Source organism: Brachyhypopomus gauderio, chromosome 7 (assembly GCF_052324685.1).
Source record: "Brachyhypopomus gauderio isolate BG-103 chromosome 7, BGAUD_0.2, whole genome shotgun sequence".
NCBI classification, from domain to species: Eukaryota; Metazoa; Chordata; class Actinopteri; order Gymnotiformes; family Hypopomidae; genus Brachyhypopomus; species Brachyhypopomus gauderio.
Window position 1 is genome coordinate 30,354,493 of NC_135217.1, and position 16,266 is coordinate 30,370,758.

The 16,266-nt window shown below is 44.1% G+C and overlaps 1 protein-coding gene across 1 annotated transcript; it reads right to left on the minus strand.

Moving 5' to 3' along the window:
- Positions 1 to 6,665: 6,665 nt before the first annotated feature.
- steap4 (STEAP family member 4) lies at positions 6,666 to 13,988 on the minus strand. The gene is made up of 5 exons (XM_077013134.1): positions 13,692 to 13,988; positions 12,605 to 13,056; positions 10,425 to 10,952; positions 9,472 to 9,636; positions 6,666 to 9,083 (listed from the first exon to the last, which is right to left on the minus strand). The coding sequence occupies exons 2-5, from the start codon at positions 13,052 to 13,054 to the stop codon at positions 8,808 to 8,810; spliced, it is 1,419 nt and encodes a 472-aa protein (XP_076869249.1). The 5' UTR covers positions 13,055 to 13,056; positions 13,692 to 13,988; the 3' UTR covers positions 6,666 to 8,807.
- Between the last annotated feature and the right edge of the window lie 2,278 nt (positions 13,989 to 16,266).

Here is a 16,266-nt window from a genome sequence, read left to right on the forward strand (position 1 = left end):
CCTGTGGTATTCAGTGCTAGATTGGCCATTAAGCCTGAATATGGAAGAATATTACTGTTTTGATTTGATTTTAACTATGCTTGGGTGGGCTGTTGTACAGTTCTTTTTAAAGGTACTTTAGGGTGTATGTCTGCATATGCAAAACATAAACAAAAAACTCCCACAATGTATTAAACTAAAGCAGAAATTTATTACAGGACATTTTTATTGTTATTTTGATTTGACATTTTTGTAGGTGTGTGTGTGTGTGTGTGTGCGTGCGTGTGTGTCACACAGCTCGGTTCATTATACGGGAGCTCGATTGACCGCAGTTTTTCAGCTTGGCTGTGCACGTGTCTGACTGCTATTCCTTGTCCCTCATGCTAAACTCTGGTCATTTGTCTTCATTCCAAATAATCACCACAGAGTGAAGTAAATGCAGAGCACTGTGCCAGTGAAGAAGGTGCCGTAGACCGCCTCACTCATAAGCTCTGCGTCTGTTAACCTCACACTATGATGCCGCTTCACTCCCCATTTGACCGCCTGTCACCGGCTGACCAAACAGCTGACCAAGTCGTAAACTCCACATCCGGTTACATTCCGAAAAGAGTCATTCTAGTAAATAACAGCAGACGTGGCCGAGACACTGGAGAATACCCAGCGGCGAACATCACACAGATGCCGGGCTGAAACGCATCTCTGACCCAGTAAGATGTCAAAGAGACGCACCGTCGCTTGCATGTAATTATGAACGAGCGGTTAATAATGCATCACGAGTTTTGTTTCGGAACGAAAAAGCGGAAAAGAGAGAAAGTCGAACTGTCGAACCGTGGAAACGGCGGGTTCAGAGAGGGACAAAAACTCTTGCATGTTTCTCCATCACACGTTGCCGTCAAGCGAGCTGTTCGACTGGTGCCGGTGCGCTGAGGTGTGTCGGCGTGAGAATGGTGGAGGGAGGGGGTGTTGGTGGTGATCAGTATCAGGCCAAGCCCCACCAGGAGTAAAAGCATCTTCCATCTGAATTATATCATCTGTTTTTTTTTATTTTTATGTCATGAGCTACGCAACAATATCCCATCATTTTTTACCATGAATGTCATTTGTTTATTAATTTGTTTGCTTCATGTTTACCTGTTTATTTATTGACGAGGGCAGAGCAACCCTTCTGTCAGCCTAATGTGTTGGCCATAAGCTGTAGGAGTAAACGCTAAACTGTACATTGCGAGAGGCCCATGAGACTTTTGGATAGAGTTCAGAGTCACTTTTTTGGGTGGAGCTGAAGGGCAGTCTCAGGGTGGTGCACAGAGGGGATAGAGAAAGGTGTAGCCTGCAAAACGTTATCACCTAGAGAAGAGCAGAAGCTATGGTTATATTGGGGTTTAAATTTAAGTTTCTTACTCTGTCAAGGGAAATTTCTCCTCTAAGAAATCCAGAAGAGGTGAAATTCACGGGTCGTCCTTTGCCAGTACTCCAGAGGGAGCTTAGAGGGTAAAACAGGTAAATTACACCCGGCAAGTTACTCAAATTTTATGGCTACAGAGTCAGATAGAACAACATAAGGGCGAGCAATCAAACTGTCGTACATTCAAAAAGACGTGAGAAGCATATGAGTGGTCCAGCTGCACGCGGGAGTCGTGAAGAAGAGTGCAGACATCTTGGCCTGACGACCTCCCATCGGAATGAGCACCACGACACTGGAACTACATGGCGGCAAATATCTGCGGCAGTGAAACAGTGCGGGATAAAGTACAGAAAACGCGAACGCTCGAGTGAAAGTACCGATATCCTCCGGAAAGCTTTCGTCAAGTGAGGCTAGAAGTCTATTTTATACTTCTACTTGAATTAAAGTTCAACAGCACTTGCTTTTAAATGCGATTATGTATCAGAGGCAAATTGTAATACTGTTTTAATGAAGAGTTTGTGTTTAGTTTTTGTGAAGTTACTGCTTCAGAATCTTAACCTTTACCAGGTCGGAAGCCGGCAGTCATTAGATCTGCGTGACGTTCTGAGCCGAACATCTGTAGATGCGGTCTTGCCTCATTATGGGGGTTTCACCTCCCACCTCAGCAAAAAGTTTCAAATGGTGGAATAAAACCAAACGAAAATACTCAGCAACATGCAGAAATGTCTGAACAGAAAAATGTACTTACATGCAGTAACCTATTACACTGTAAGCACGGCTAATCGTAATCTAACCAGAATCGTAGCAGATACCTTGTCAGTGTATCTAATAAGGCTTTCATTACTGTACTGCATCACAGTGTTTTCAACATTATTAAGAAACAGCTAGAAGAACCAACAAGGACAAACGGTTCAAATTCAAGCGGGCGACTGAAGTAAATAAACAAACAAACAAAACAATCCAAAACAGACAGAGTGGAAACTGGTAAACGCTGCAATCCACAGGAGTCCCAGGAAAGCACGACTCCGCAGAATAAAGGGCGTAGAACAGGGATGTCAAAGTCAAATACACCGAGGGCCAAAAAACCAAATTTGCTACAAGCCGAGGGCCGGACTGGTTCAATGTTCATTAAAACATATTGAAATGATTGCACATAGCCTATTGAACCAAGACCTAACACAGTGTATATTATTTAATGCTTAAATGAACAAAGCAATATTTTCTTATGGACCTGTCAGTAATTTCAAGTGAAAACATTTTTCAACAAGCAAACAGATAAAAAACAAACTTCCTTCAAAGAAAACATGTCCTGTACATTAAATGAATAAAGTAATAAAGGTTTGAAAAGTGCTGGAATTTAGGCTAAAGTACTTGAAAATGCTTGAAATTGTAACTACTTCGTTTCACAACAAATAGCTGTCTGACTGAATAGTTCTCTTGTATTACGTTAACAAATACGAGCCTCTTGTAATTCCAGGACGAAACATGAGAGATCGTGAAGACGTTAAGATTGGGCGTTTAGAAAATAAACCACCATTACATAATGTGAATAAAAAAGCGAATTATTTTGAATCATTTCGACTATATGTATAAATATTTAACTTAATTAAGTTTAACTGGTGCGCGCAGTTACAAAATTCGAGAGGTGCACGACCTTGCGAATCGACAGCGTGCGACGCCCCGTCATCTTCGCCGCGCAGACCCTCACCGCTTGTGTGCGCTGCAGTGACTTTGCGGGCTACCGTTGCATTGTGGGGAATGTAGTGTTTGTGTGTGCAAAACACCATTGGGCGGCTGTGGCCTGCGGGTCGGTTCTAATAGTAATTAAATATCATCCAGGGGGCCATAGATAATCAATTCGCGGGCTGGATCTGGCGGGCCTTGACTTTGACATATGTGGCGTAGAACATTCCAGAAAACACGTGAGACAGATTCCAGTGAGACTGATACAGTAAAGATACAGGAAGCAAAATATATGCAGTGGTGCTAATGAATCTTCTCTTTAGACCAGAATGAGAGAAGGTGGTTATTAGCAGGAAGCAGTGGAGGAAGTGACCAATCATGAGTGGAGTTGGGAATGGGGGGGGGAGGGGGTCTCTGTGACACTTGCAGTGTCTCTTTGAAACATTTCTCGTCCTTTCATCAGGCGGTGTAATTGAGAACTTGCTCTCTCCTGCGTTCCAGCTTGGCGTGGAGGGCTCGCTGACACGGTGATAATGAGAGCGTCGTCTTTTCATCCTCTCAGTGGGAGCGGCTGGCCAGAGCTTAGAAAGCTCCTCTACAAAGACTTCACGCACGCACACGCACGCACACGCACACACACACACACACACACACACACACACACACACACACACACACACACACACGATGTTTAAAGGACTATGTTCAAAAATGCTACCACTGCTCATAATGGTTGAGATCTAGTACCCAACAAATAGCTTTATGCTATTTAAATTATGCCAACAACATTATGCATATTTGATTATGCTAATCAGTAGTGGCCGGCCTTCTTGTGTTTGTACTCCAGCTCTTCCAACTCTAACTCAGTCACTCACACTGAACGCTATCAAGAACAAGGTGGTACCGAAAGCTGTTTACATTCCAGTTCTTTAGAAGCATGTTATTTACTTTTTAGCTGTACGTTATTTACTGTGCTAAATCTTCGTAAAAAGAAGATGAGATGAGAAAGGGGAATCACCCAGCTCATAACAACGTGATGCTTTTCATGATATCTCAGGAATGTAAAATGTGCAAAAATCTACTCTGGACTTTAACTGTACCAGGAATGTTATTAAACTGTGTTCAGAGGAGTTCATTGCTCATGCAAAGTAGAAAATGGTGAACGTGCACATCGGATGAAGATTCCATCTCCTTTAGTAGTTTCTCTCTAGTAATGGTAGTAATCTAGTGGTCGTGGCTGGTGACCTTCTTCTGTTTGCGTCTGCGCTGCCCTTTAATGGGCGTGTGTACGCCTCACCGTCTGCCCCTCAGCCCTTCAGCTTGAGCTCACTAGGCTGTAGGGGATACCGTCCAGCAGGACCAGGATTCACTAATTAGGACCCCTTCTTAAAGAGGGCGTGGTGCCGTATTAGTGAAAGAGGCGGAGTTCTGCACGGTTGGACACGCCCCTGTGGACTACGGTGCCTTACAGAATCTGACTGGGCAGCCGTGGGATTACTTAGCCATGCGGTTTGCTTGGAACGAAATTGGAATAAATGAAAAGGAGGTAGTGCTAGAGTCAGGCTGACCCCATTACAAAAACCATCAGGAAAAAAGTAATAGAAGTGAACGTTGGTGAAAAAAAAATCAATGAATAAGGTTTTGTTAGAGCAGGAGGCCTCGAGATGTGTTGCCAGCCCCTGCCCCAGGACTGGAATTGGGGCAGGCTACAGGTGTCACGACCCCCACCCTACCATTCCACCACAAAAAGCACAGATAGGTACCAGGTTTGAAAAGCCCCGTTCACGTGACACCATGCGGCCAGCAGGAACGGTTCACCACCGTTCAATTTTGTTGTTTTAAAACTCATTTCCTTCGCTGTTATAAGTCAATGCCCCATGAGGACGTGCGAGTTTGGAAACAACAATTTAAACATGCACGCAGCATACTTAAAAATATACTTCCCTTATGTAGAAACAAAAAATACTTTCAGAATGATTATATTGAATATATTTCTTTCTTATTATTATTATTGTTGTTGTTGTTGTTATTATTGTTATTGTTGCTGTTGTTGTCTTTCTCATTGCCCTGGCCTAGTTGATCTTTTAGACAAATTTAGGTAAAACTACAGCCATTTCTTTGTGATTTTACCACCTCTTGCTGTTAAAAACAATTACTACAATTACAGCTCGTTATACAACCAGTACTGCATAACAAGCTTAGTCTTTTCTCAAGTTGTACAGGTCAGTGTAACAGTGGTAAAGGACTCCACAAATGCTTAATTTTGAGAGTGTGTATGTGATTGGTGTGTGTCTGAAAGGGAAACGGAGACAGAGACTGAGAGACAAAGTGAAAGAGACATAACAACAGAGAGAGAGAGAGAGAGAGAGAGAGAGAGAGAGAGAGAGAGAGAGAGAGAGAGAGAGAGAGAGAGAGAGAGAGAGAGCGCCAAAGATACAGAGAGAGACAGAGGCACAGAATGTATTGATGTTTATTTGCATCCCTTTGAAATGAGGCCAATAGCTTTCTGCTCAAGAAGAATATCTGGACCTTTTACAAGAAACACATATAACACCTACAAAACCATGCACAGTGCAAGGTATACACACACACACACACACACACACACACACACACACACACACACACACACACACACACACACACACAATTTGAATTCTTAGCACTGGGTCCCCCCTGAGAGAGCAAAGCCAAACAGTGTTTCATCATAGCTGTGTGATGATGCTTTCTATCACCTGAGAGACTTTTGAGCTGATACCTTTAGAGCCACTCGTGGCTCTGTGTTTGTATATTGCTGGATCTTTGATTACAATCCCAAGGGACTCTGCCTGAGTTCTATTGAGAAACCCATACTGCAGTTCAGTGGATTCTGTCTAGACGTGCACATAGTTTTCATTTTTTTTTTAATCCGATCTATAAAAACAATAGATTATAAAATTCGCATTAATTCAATTAACATTAATTAAGATTTTTGCACACAATCTTTCCGCTTTTCCTTAATAGTTTGCGATGCTAATAGTCTGCATGGTGGTGGTATAAAAAGTTATTAATTGTTGTAGGTCAGCTCATTTGCACAGATGTACCAAGGTGGGGTTCACGTCCAGAATTCCAGCACCACTAAAGGTTTCCCAAAGGCTCAAACTACTTTGCGTCCTAAAATATGAATCAGCTAATCTATACCAATAGCATTACTGGTACCAGTAACATGTACTGGTGCCTGGAAGGATCCCACACAGCACCCTTTTGTATTATAATGGGAGTCATTCCTGTTGTAATTTGTATAATTTTATCATTTTTTTCTGAAAAAAAAAAGACTTGATCTGCTTGTGCTGCAGTCAGCCAAAATCATTTAAATTCAAGATCAGATTAACCTTGAAGGGGAGAAAAAAAGACATATCCTGACTCAACAGTCTCCTGACACTTACCCTCGTCATTGTATTATATTTCTTTGTATTAGCATTCAACATTCAGACACCCAACAGCTGTCAGAGAGAGAGAGAGAGAGTTCATAAATCTCCTTTTACAGTGTATCTGTGGTAAATCCTGTGTCTCTGTCTGAGTTTGATGTTGCTGGGACAAAAACTGTTTGCATAAGGTCAGGTGCGCGTCACATATATGCATTTATTAACAGGGAGCTAAGAAATTCATAAGGTGCTTCTTAAAATGAATATAAGCTGCTTTTTTGACACAAATTGCCTGAAAGGTTAAGTGGCCTATAGTGCTTGAAAAGAAACATGCAAAGACACAAAAAGTCGACAGACTATTGTTTCACGGCGACGTCCAATGGAGCGGCTTTGTGTTTCAGTCAGTAGTCCTGTGGCCAGACCAGAGAGATTTGCCCCAGGCTGCCCAAGTTGGCGCTGATCTATAAACACTGTATGCGGGGCCCGTCAGTCCGGCAGCCCGTCCACAGTCAGTGTGATCCAGTGGTTCTGTCTCCCTGATCCACAGGAGAACCACCCGCCAACTTTAATGATGCTCTTACCCACTATGAACTTCTGTACTCGAGACATATGAATCGCACAAAAACACACAAAAAACAAATCCCAAAACAAAACAAAACAACTCTAAACAAACAACTAATACTAGCCAACGTGCTGGTGGAGAGGGAGTTTTGGTGTCTTTTTTTAATGTCATGGCATTTTCCCAAATACAATATCCAATAGGGTTCAGGGAGTTTGATTAATTGCACTTTCTACTCAAAAATGCCACATAACCAAGGTAAAATAATAGTGCACATTCCTGTCTGGCACAGTCAGTCATGACAATTTTCAAAATTTGGCATGTTATAATGAGTTATAAATCTCATGACAGTACCTATGTCAAAGGTTCAGCCAAAGCCAAGTCATGTCACGCGTGTGTGTGTCACGTGTGGGTGTGTCACGTGTGTGTGTGTCACGTGTGTGTGTGTCACGTGTGGGTGTGTCACGTGTGGGTGTGTCACGCATGTGTGTGTCACGCATGTGTGTGTGTCACGTGTGGGTGTGTCACGCGTGTGTGTGTCACGTGTGTGTGTGTCACGTGTGGGTGTGTCACGTGTGGGTGTGTCACGCGTGTGTGTGTCACGTGTGTGTGTGTCACGCGTGGGTGTGTCACGCGTGTGTGTGTCATGTGTGTGTGTGTCACGTGTGTGTGTGTCACGTGTGGATGTGTCATGCATGTGTGTGTCACGTGTGGGTGTGTCACGTGTGTGTGTGTCACGTGTGGGTGTGTCACGCGTGTGTGTGTCACGTGTGGGTGTGTCACGCGTGTGTGTGTCACGTGTGGGTGTTTATCTGTGATGTTTGAGCCTAAAGAGATCTAATCATTTCCATTTTGTCACTTGTTTTTACAATTTTAAAGACAATGCTATTACTAAATAAAAAATAGCAGTAATGATGGATTACATTAACATCATATGCATTGCCTGGCTGACTCCCCACATTCACAGATCTAACTGAAGTATCATTACAGTGAACTGAAATATTTATTATGCGGCTATTTTCCTACTGTAAAATAACTTTAATTTCAGTGGTTCTACTGAATACATACTTCTCTTTTTTCACTGTTGAAATCTGAAAGGTTTTATCATACCAGATTTTAACTGGAAAAGAAGACTTCCATGCGTGTTCATGGGTGGTCATGAGAAACAATCGTTGACTTGACAGTAATAATAATAATAGCAATAATAAAGGCTTGGATAATAATAATAATTGTTTCAGTAATGATTGCTACAAATAGTAAATGATAAAAATGCTAACCCTTGACCTTGCTAACCCTATTCTTCTTGACCTATGCCCTTTTCTAGTCTGCAGGGCAGAGAAAATAGAAAATAGTCTCTCTGAAGTCAGGCAGAGTGGGGAGATACGGTCCACTTCTGGGTCGATGAAATCTCGAGAGGCCGATCCATTGGGAAGAAACAGCTCAGAGATGGTGGGGAGTAAGATGATGTTAAATGATTTATCCACTACAGAGAACCATGCCATAAAAAGACAGCAGTTACGGAAAGATCCTGAGATCCTAAAGAGTCAAATGAGCGGTGGAGATACCCGTAAGGTCAAAGGTCGTGGACTGCAATGGGCTTCATGAAAACTGCGTGTGTCTACTTTACAAATACGATACAATCTCTGAATATCAAAATGTTTAACCTCGACCTTAATTTGTTGTGTTTACTCCACTGGAGCACACCACAGTCGCTTTAAAGTTTTCAACTGTTGGAAAGTTTTCCATTATTAGAAAACTACACCAGCACCGTTGTCCTCGTCTACAGAATGAGCGGCCGGTGGCTGCTGCCGTTGTCGGCAGGTGCGCGACCTCTTGCGTTTCTCTCCCAACCCTGCCGTATGCGGGTGACGGGGCGGTCCATGCACGGCGTGATCAGCACGGCCTTCAGCACCAGCACCACACAGGGCACCACCAGGGCCAGGATGTAACTCCTCGGCATACACCACTTGTAGGCGTTCGAGTTCAGGAAGTTGTCCCAGCCGTACAGGAAGGTGTGGGCCGTGCATAGCAGCAGAGCCGTATGACCTAGTTTGGACTGGGGAGACACAACATGGGAGGGAGCATCTTAGTCACAAATGCTAATTAGTGAAATTACTTAGCATAAAACTCCCATTTAGTATTATGCAAATTATATTATTCTAATTGGTGGCTACTAACTTTAATTCATCGTTGTCCACATTGGTTGAGGTTTAAGGCTGAGGTTTTTAATTATTATTGTTATCATTTATTATAAGGCAAGATGTCTCCTTTACAGGATAAAAAAGCTCTCAGGACAGCTATGTGACCATTCTCAGGCAAAAGCAATCAACTGATGAATCATTAATCATGTCCTTGAAGCCTAGGTACGGAACTTTGCAGAAGACAGATCAAAAGCATTATGCCCAGCCTCACGAACACATCCATAAAAACTGTGATTCAGATACCTGTATGAAGCTGAATTCTCTCCAGTTGAGAGAGTTGCTGATGGATGGGAGGGACGTGATTCCCAGTAAGATGAACAGAGCGAATCCCAGCATTCCCATTGACAGGTAGGAGTCGGAACGCCATGCCATCACAGGATTAAACTCGTACGTCTTATTCTCTTTAATCTAAAACAGAATCATTTGTTTGACACTCCCAGTCTGATGCAGCTGTCAGTTACATTGAAGGTAATATGTGGGCGTGTCCATGTACATCCATGTTAAAAACATGTTTAAAATATTATATTGTTCAACTCACCTGATCCTCAGTAAGCCCCCTATAACTTCATATTCTTAACACCCTTTGTGTTTCAGTTACACCAACTCACAAGCAAAAACCGTTGACAATCTCCAACCGATGTTGAATTTTACGTTAGCATTCCTAGCTTCAAAATAATTTACATGCTTCTAATTTTGTCATATATTATTCCCTTACATTCTCAGTCATGTATTATTAAAGTGTCTTATGGTAGGGTCCCAAATTAGTGTTTGTGGATTGATGCCACACGAGGGACATACTGGTTCATCCCACCTGCTGCTAAGTCATTATGTGCTAATTGTAAAAGAAATTAAATATATTAAAAGACCCACAACAATCAGCGGCACAAATTCATTCACAGTTAAAAGCCTCCTGACGTCCTTCCCCGCGCACGTATCTTCTTCCCTCACTCTCTCACCGCTCAAATTGCCTTGGAGACGTTTTTGGACCTAATGGACACTCGGCGATACGCCACTGTGTTACAGAAATGTTGCACCGTGGATAAAAGTACCGGTTACAGCATTACGTGGGCAGCCAACGGGTCATGACAACCACACATCCACCGCAGCGCTTTGCTCGGGTGCTACTGGCCGACTTTGACGAGAGCCCCACGTGTGTCGCGCGTCACACGTGCTCCACGTGTCTCGCGGATCCTCACCAGATTTGTGTAGAAGGTAGCCCTGCGTTGCGTGACGTAGTATCTGATGGGGATGACCAGCGTGTAGAGCACGTGCAGAAAAGCGAAACCCAGAGCCGACAGCCCCAGCTGTTTCCTGCACAGCATCCAGCGGTCCAGCCAATCGGGGAAGCGCCGGTACTTGGTGCCGTTGTACAGCTGCAAGACGGCTGCCATGGCGCCCGGCAGGTAGCACAGCGACAGCATCACCAGGGCGACGGCGGGGAAGGCTTTGTTGGCCAGAGAGATCATGATGCGGAAGGACTTGTCCTCGCCGTCGGTGACGCGGGCGTGCACAACGTCGCGGATGACGTTGTAGATGAAGAAGGCGGCGAGGAGCCCGGCGGAGATGTAGAGAGGCAGTCGCCACAGCGGGAAGAGCTGCAGGGGGATGTCCTCCAACTCGGACGCTGCACGCAGGGAGCCCCGGTCCAGCGTGGTGAGCTGGAGGCCATGGGCGAGGTCCACCACCGCCTGCTTAGCACCAGCACAGTCGCCACAGATCAACACCTGAAAACGGAAAGATATATACAGATACTATAGAGATACATGGAGAGATACATGGGTGGAGGACTGGCTGGATAGATAGTGTGTGTTTATGTGTGTGTGTGTGTGTGTGTGTGCGTGTGTGTGTGTGTGTGTGTGTGTGTGTGTGTGTGTTGTGTGTGCACTATAGATAGATAGATAGATAGATAGATAGATAGATAGATAGATAGATAGATAGATCGATCGATCATTCCAATCTGCTTCCTGATCAAATCACAGTCCGAGCCCTTTGTGTATTAGGTCTTCTTATTTGCACACTGGTCAGTCTCACAATTACACTGCAGACACTCTCTAGTCTCTGTTAAGCCAGTTCATTATGAATATATGTTGATGTTAGGTACTTTACCACACATAATCATGGAGCTCGTCTTTGTTTTCATTCCTCATTCAGAGAGATAAGCACACGCACGCACGCACACATACACACACACAGACTTCGGTCAGTGACTCAAAGACTCATAATTGCTTACTTGGGTTAAGACTTTGTGAACCCCCCCCCCCCACATACACACACCAGATGAGTGTGATTTTTTCATCATGTTAGCCTCATTTCACAGATTGCAAGCGGCCACAACACACACACACACACACACACACACACACACACACACACACACACACACACACACACACGTGTTGCCCTGCCTTTGCGAGTGCCTCTCTTTGTTCTGCTCGGGGGTTCTTTGCTGGATTTCGGTTCTACTCAGCAGGGTGAGGAGAAGCTACTTGAAGCATGAAGGCTGAATCTGCCCTGCCTCCTTGACAGCTGAGAACAAAATTTGGGTCTGGCGTTCGCTCTCAGGAGATACGGCCGACGGTAATTTAACATGCATGACAGCGCGCCCTGTTCTCAGAGCAGAGCTCGTCCATGACTACAGGAAGAGAGAATATCAGTGGACACCGTGTCTGTGTTTTCCTTCATGCCATTCTGGGTGAACAGGCCAGAGGTGCTGCTCTTCATTAATTATTACCCTATCGGCTCGGTTTTGACTTTGCACTTTGAGCCATGAACAACTGGCAAAGATTTGGTTAGATGACACATTACTGTGTTTTAATTTGTATATATATATATATATATATATATATATATATATATATATTCTCTATTCTCCTTACTCCATAATCCTTACTCTATATATATATATATATATATATATTTATTTATTTGTTAAGTTTTGCATAGTTACTACATTGTAATTAGTTATAGGCAAAGCATGTTTATTTGTACAGCACTTCTCATGCACAGTAAAGGCTTGGAAGGCTTCTCAATTCACAGTGCTTAGGCAGTTATAGCATGACATTTAGCTTGATAATTGGGTTTTTGTAATAACTTAGTCTGTTCCTGACACTAGTGTCCACCATGAGTGCATGTACACACAGCTATGTGTGTGTGTGTGTATGTATATTGTGTCGGGGGCTTGTGTGTGTGTGTTTATGTGGGTTTGTGTATTGTGTGGGGGATTGGTGAGTGTGTGTTTATGTGGGCATGTGTTGTGTTGGGGACTGGTGAGTCTGTGTTTGTGTGTGTGTGTGTGTGTGTGTGTGTATTGTGTTGGGGACTGGTGAGTGTGTGTTTGTGTGTGTGTGTATTCTGTGCGCACTATTGTGGTTCATACCTGTCGGTTGGCGTCTAGCCCCCCTGACTGCAGTGCCCAAGCTGAGATGGTGTTGAAGGCTTTGACGACCGTGGCTTCTGGGACCAGCATACTAAGGTATTCAGCGTTGGACTCCAGATACTGGCCTCTCCTGAGGTTATTACTGACATCCACCAGGATCTTACCCTCCAGAGCGGAGCTCAGCGGTGCCAGGAAGCCATACTGCTCCCGGTGGACTGCCACGACGATCACCTGCGCTGTCTTCAGCGCCTCCTGGTGGGTCATGACCTTCGCCCCCTCGGGCAGCAGAGCTGAGTTGCCGGGGTGGCGGGAGCCGTAGACGACCTCGTACCCCGCCTGCAGCAAACGAAACCCCAGCGAGCGCCCGAAGTCGCCCGTGCCAAAAATGCACACGACACCTGGCTTATGCAGACCACCTAGTGCTGCCATGGCGATGGAGTCAGTCTTCATAGCTGCACATGTAAACAGAGGTTTTTTACACTAGGCACCATTCCACTGTGAAAGCCAAGTTGTATGTAATTGACCAAGCCAAATGATCAGCTAACTTTAAGGTCATTGTCTGGTAATGAACAGAGAAAAAGTCTTTGAAATAATCTAAAACCACATATACATCCTTACTCCATTCTCCATACTCCATAATCCTTACTCTATACTGCATATTCCATAATCCTTACTCCATAGTCCTTACTCTATACTCCTTACTCCATAATCCTTACACTATACTCTTTATTCCATAATCTTTACTCTATACTCCATTTTCCATAATTCTTACTCTATACTCCATACTCCTTACTTCATAATCCTTACTCCATAATCCTTACTCTATACTCCTTACTCCATAATCCTTACTCTATACTCCTTATTCCATAATCCTTACTCTATACTTCTTATTCCATAATCCTTACTCTATATTCCTTACTCCGTAATCCTTACTCTATACTCCTTACTCTATAATGTTTACTCTATACTCCTTACTCTATAATCCTTACTCTATACTCCTTACTAAATAATCCGTACTCCATACTCCATACTCTTTGTCCATACTTCATAATCCTTAATATCATACTCCACACATCATACTCCATACCTTAAGAAACTGATCCCAGTTTGGGATGGAACGCTCCAACAGGTTTCTTCGAAGGCTCTCAAATCGTTGCTACGTTTTCCCTCTGGTATTCCGTTGCCGCGGTTTCCAGGGCCTCTCTGCTAGTCCCCGCTCTCATTCAAGAAGTGATTCTGAACTGGGAGCGTTTTTCCTTCTGTGTCAGCAGGTCCCTCCCTAGTCCAACGCACACATGCATCTGTGGGTTCCCTTAAGAAGCTGCACGACTCTCTGCAGGCTGCATTCCTGCACCATGAGTGTGTGTGCGTGTTTATATCTACCTAAGGTGTGTGTGGGGGGGTGTTGTTTTTGGATTTTGGTACTGCCCACAAGTGGAGAGCAGGACGGGACCAGGGGGCGTGTTGGAATGGGACGGTTTGCCTCCTGGCAGCTGACCAATGTGGGAAACCCCAGATCTGTGTGTGTGTGTGTGTGTGTGTGTGCGTGTGTGTGTGTGTGTGTAGGTGTGTGTGTGTGTGTGTGTGTGTGTGTAGGTGTGTGTGTGTGTGTGTGTGTGTGTGTGTGTGTGTGTGTAGGTGTGTGTGTGTGTGTGTGTGTGTGTGTGTGTGTGTGTGTGTGTAGGTGTGTGTGTGTGTGTGTGTAGGTGTGTGTGTGTGTGTGTGTAGGTGTGTGTGTAGGTGTGTGTGTGTGTGTGTGTGTGTGTGTGTGTATGTGTGTGTGTGTGTGTGTGTAGGTGTGTGTGTGTGTGTGTGTAGGTGTGTGTGTGTGTGTGTGTGTGTGTGTGTGTGTGTGTGTGTAGGTGTGTGTGTGTGTGTGTGTGTGTGTGTAGGTGTGTGTAGGTGTGTGTGTGTGTGTGTGTGTGTGTGTGTGTGTGTGTGTAGGTGTGTGTGTGTGTGTGTGTGTGTGTGTGTGTGTAGGTGTGTGTAGGTGTGTGTGTGTGTGTGTGTGTGTGTGTGTGTGTGTGTGTGTGTGTGTGTGTGTGTGTGTGTGTGTAGGTGTGTGTGTGTGTGTGTGTGTGTGTGAGGAGAACTCTCTCTTTTCCCTTTTTTGCTAGCGCTGTACTGGAAGTGACATTGTGCAACAGTGGAATGTCAGCAGTACTAAGGCCTGCCAAAATGTTACAGCATTCAGGAAGGTTATGTACACAGTTCCCCCAGTTCATGGTTTTTCCTGAATTTCTTTCAGTTATAACCGTCATTTATAATCAAGTTAGTCCACAGTGTCTGGCAGACTTAGTGTGGGTAGACGTGTACCCACCCAAACCTGAAAAAGAACATTCTTCCAGAAGAATACCTCAGTGACAATTAATGGAATCCTTTTATTTCTGCTCTGGATCCACAATGCACTGCAACCCTCAGCAGGCTTGACCAACCCACCAACCCCAAGCAGAGACTGTGTTTTGACAGATAATTGTAGACTTAAGATCACATCAGTGTTTTCGACAAAGGATCATCACACGTGCATGGTACGCCAAGTCTTTTGGGGAGTATTACGAGCATTGCCTGGTCTAGCCGTGGATCAGAGCATGTGTGTGTGTCTACTGAGGTATCTGAGTTGGTAATGGTAGGTTGGATAAACCTCAGGTTGCCCTCACCTGTAATAATGACTGCACACACCTCTTCTTCTTGTTCCGCACTAAATGCATTCTTTATATTTAGGAGTCTTACCTAGCACATGTGTCATATAGTCATTTTTATTACAGACATGTGCATATTGTTAACATTTACACACACACACACACACACACACACACACACACACACACACACACACACACACACACACACACACAGCCATTCTTTGCATGAAAATCTTTGGAAAAGCAAACGTCTCTGCACAGACATGTACAATCAAATGTCAGCAACGTATCGATCTTTACGAGTCCAGTTTTCATATCCAGACTCGTTGCACATGGACGCCTATGAAGAGATTAAGTGTGGCAGTGGCATTTCTACGCTGTTATTAAGGACTGACGCTGCAGCTCACTGTATTGACTGTGCTGTCATATGGAAATATGAGTCCTGTTGTTTCTACCTCCATCCTCAAACTTTCCTTTGCATAGTTACGCTACAAACACAGTGCCACCAAGATAGTGCTTCCAAACTGGCTGGCAAAGCCACTTTTTCTTAATACCTTTTGAGTGTGTCCTGGTAAAGCAGTATGACCAGACTATGGTGTGTGATACATGCTGTACACATGGGAATACATGTAAGTGTGATGATCTCCAGTGCTACAGTGCTGGAGTTGATGTTATGTTTGTAGACCAAGCTTCTAAAGAAGAGATGAAGGTTTGTTATTCGCGTAATTTAACAAACTCCTTGGCAAAGGCTGCCAGTCATCCGTGTTCATTAGTTCCCTATTAACCTATGTGCAGTTGCCTGGAGCTAGCAAAGCTCCGCCTCTGCCTGAATATTCATTGAAATGAACAGAAGTTTTGCATAAAGCTCTTGTGTAAAACTGTTGTGTTTACACATATTCGCTTTCAGATACCCGTGCCTCTATGATCTATTCATGAATACAAGAATGCACGTCAGTGTCTCTTTAATCTCAACCATGAAAAGCAGAAATTTCAGCAGGGTGTCCGTACTTTAACAAGCTT

What these genes read in the sequence shown, in the direction of transcription:
- steap4 (XM_077013134.1), bottom strand. Translation starts at nt 13,054, where the DNA reads ATGAAGACTGACTCCATCGCCATGGCAGCACTAGGTGGTCTGCATAAG. An exon ending in GGCTAGACGCCAACCGACAG is followed by an intron (nt 10,953 to 12,604) that starts GTATGAACCACA and finishes TTCCGTTTTCAG; the next exon opens with GTGTTGATCTGTGGCGACTG. An exon ending in GAGAATTCAGCTTCATACAG is followed by an intron (nt 9,084 to 9,471) that starts GTATCTGAATCA and finishes GTGTCTCCCCAG; the next exon opens with TCCAAACTAGGTCATACGGC.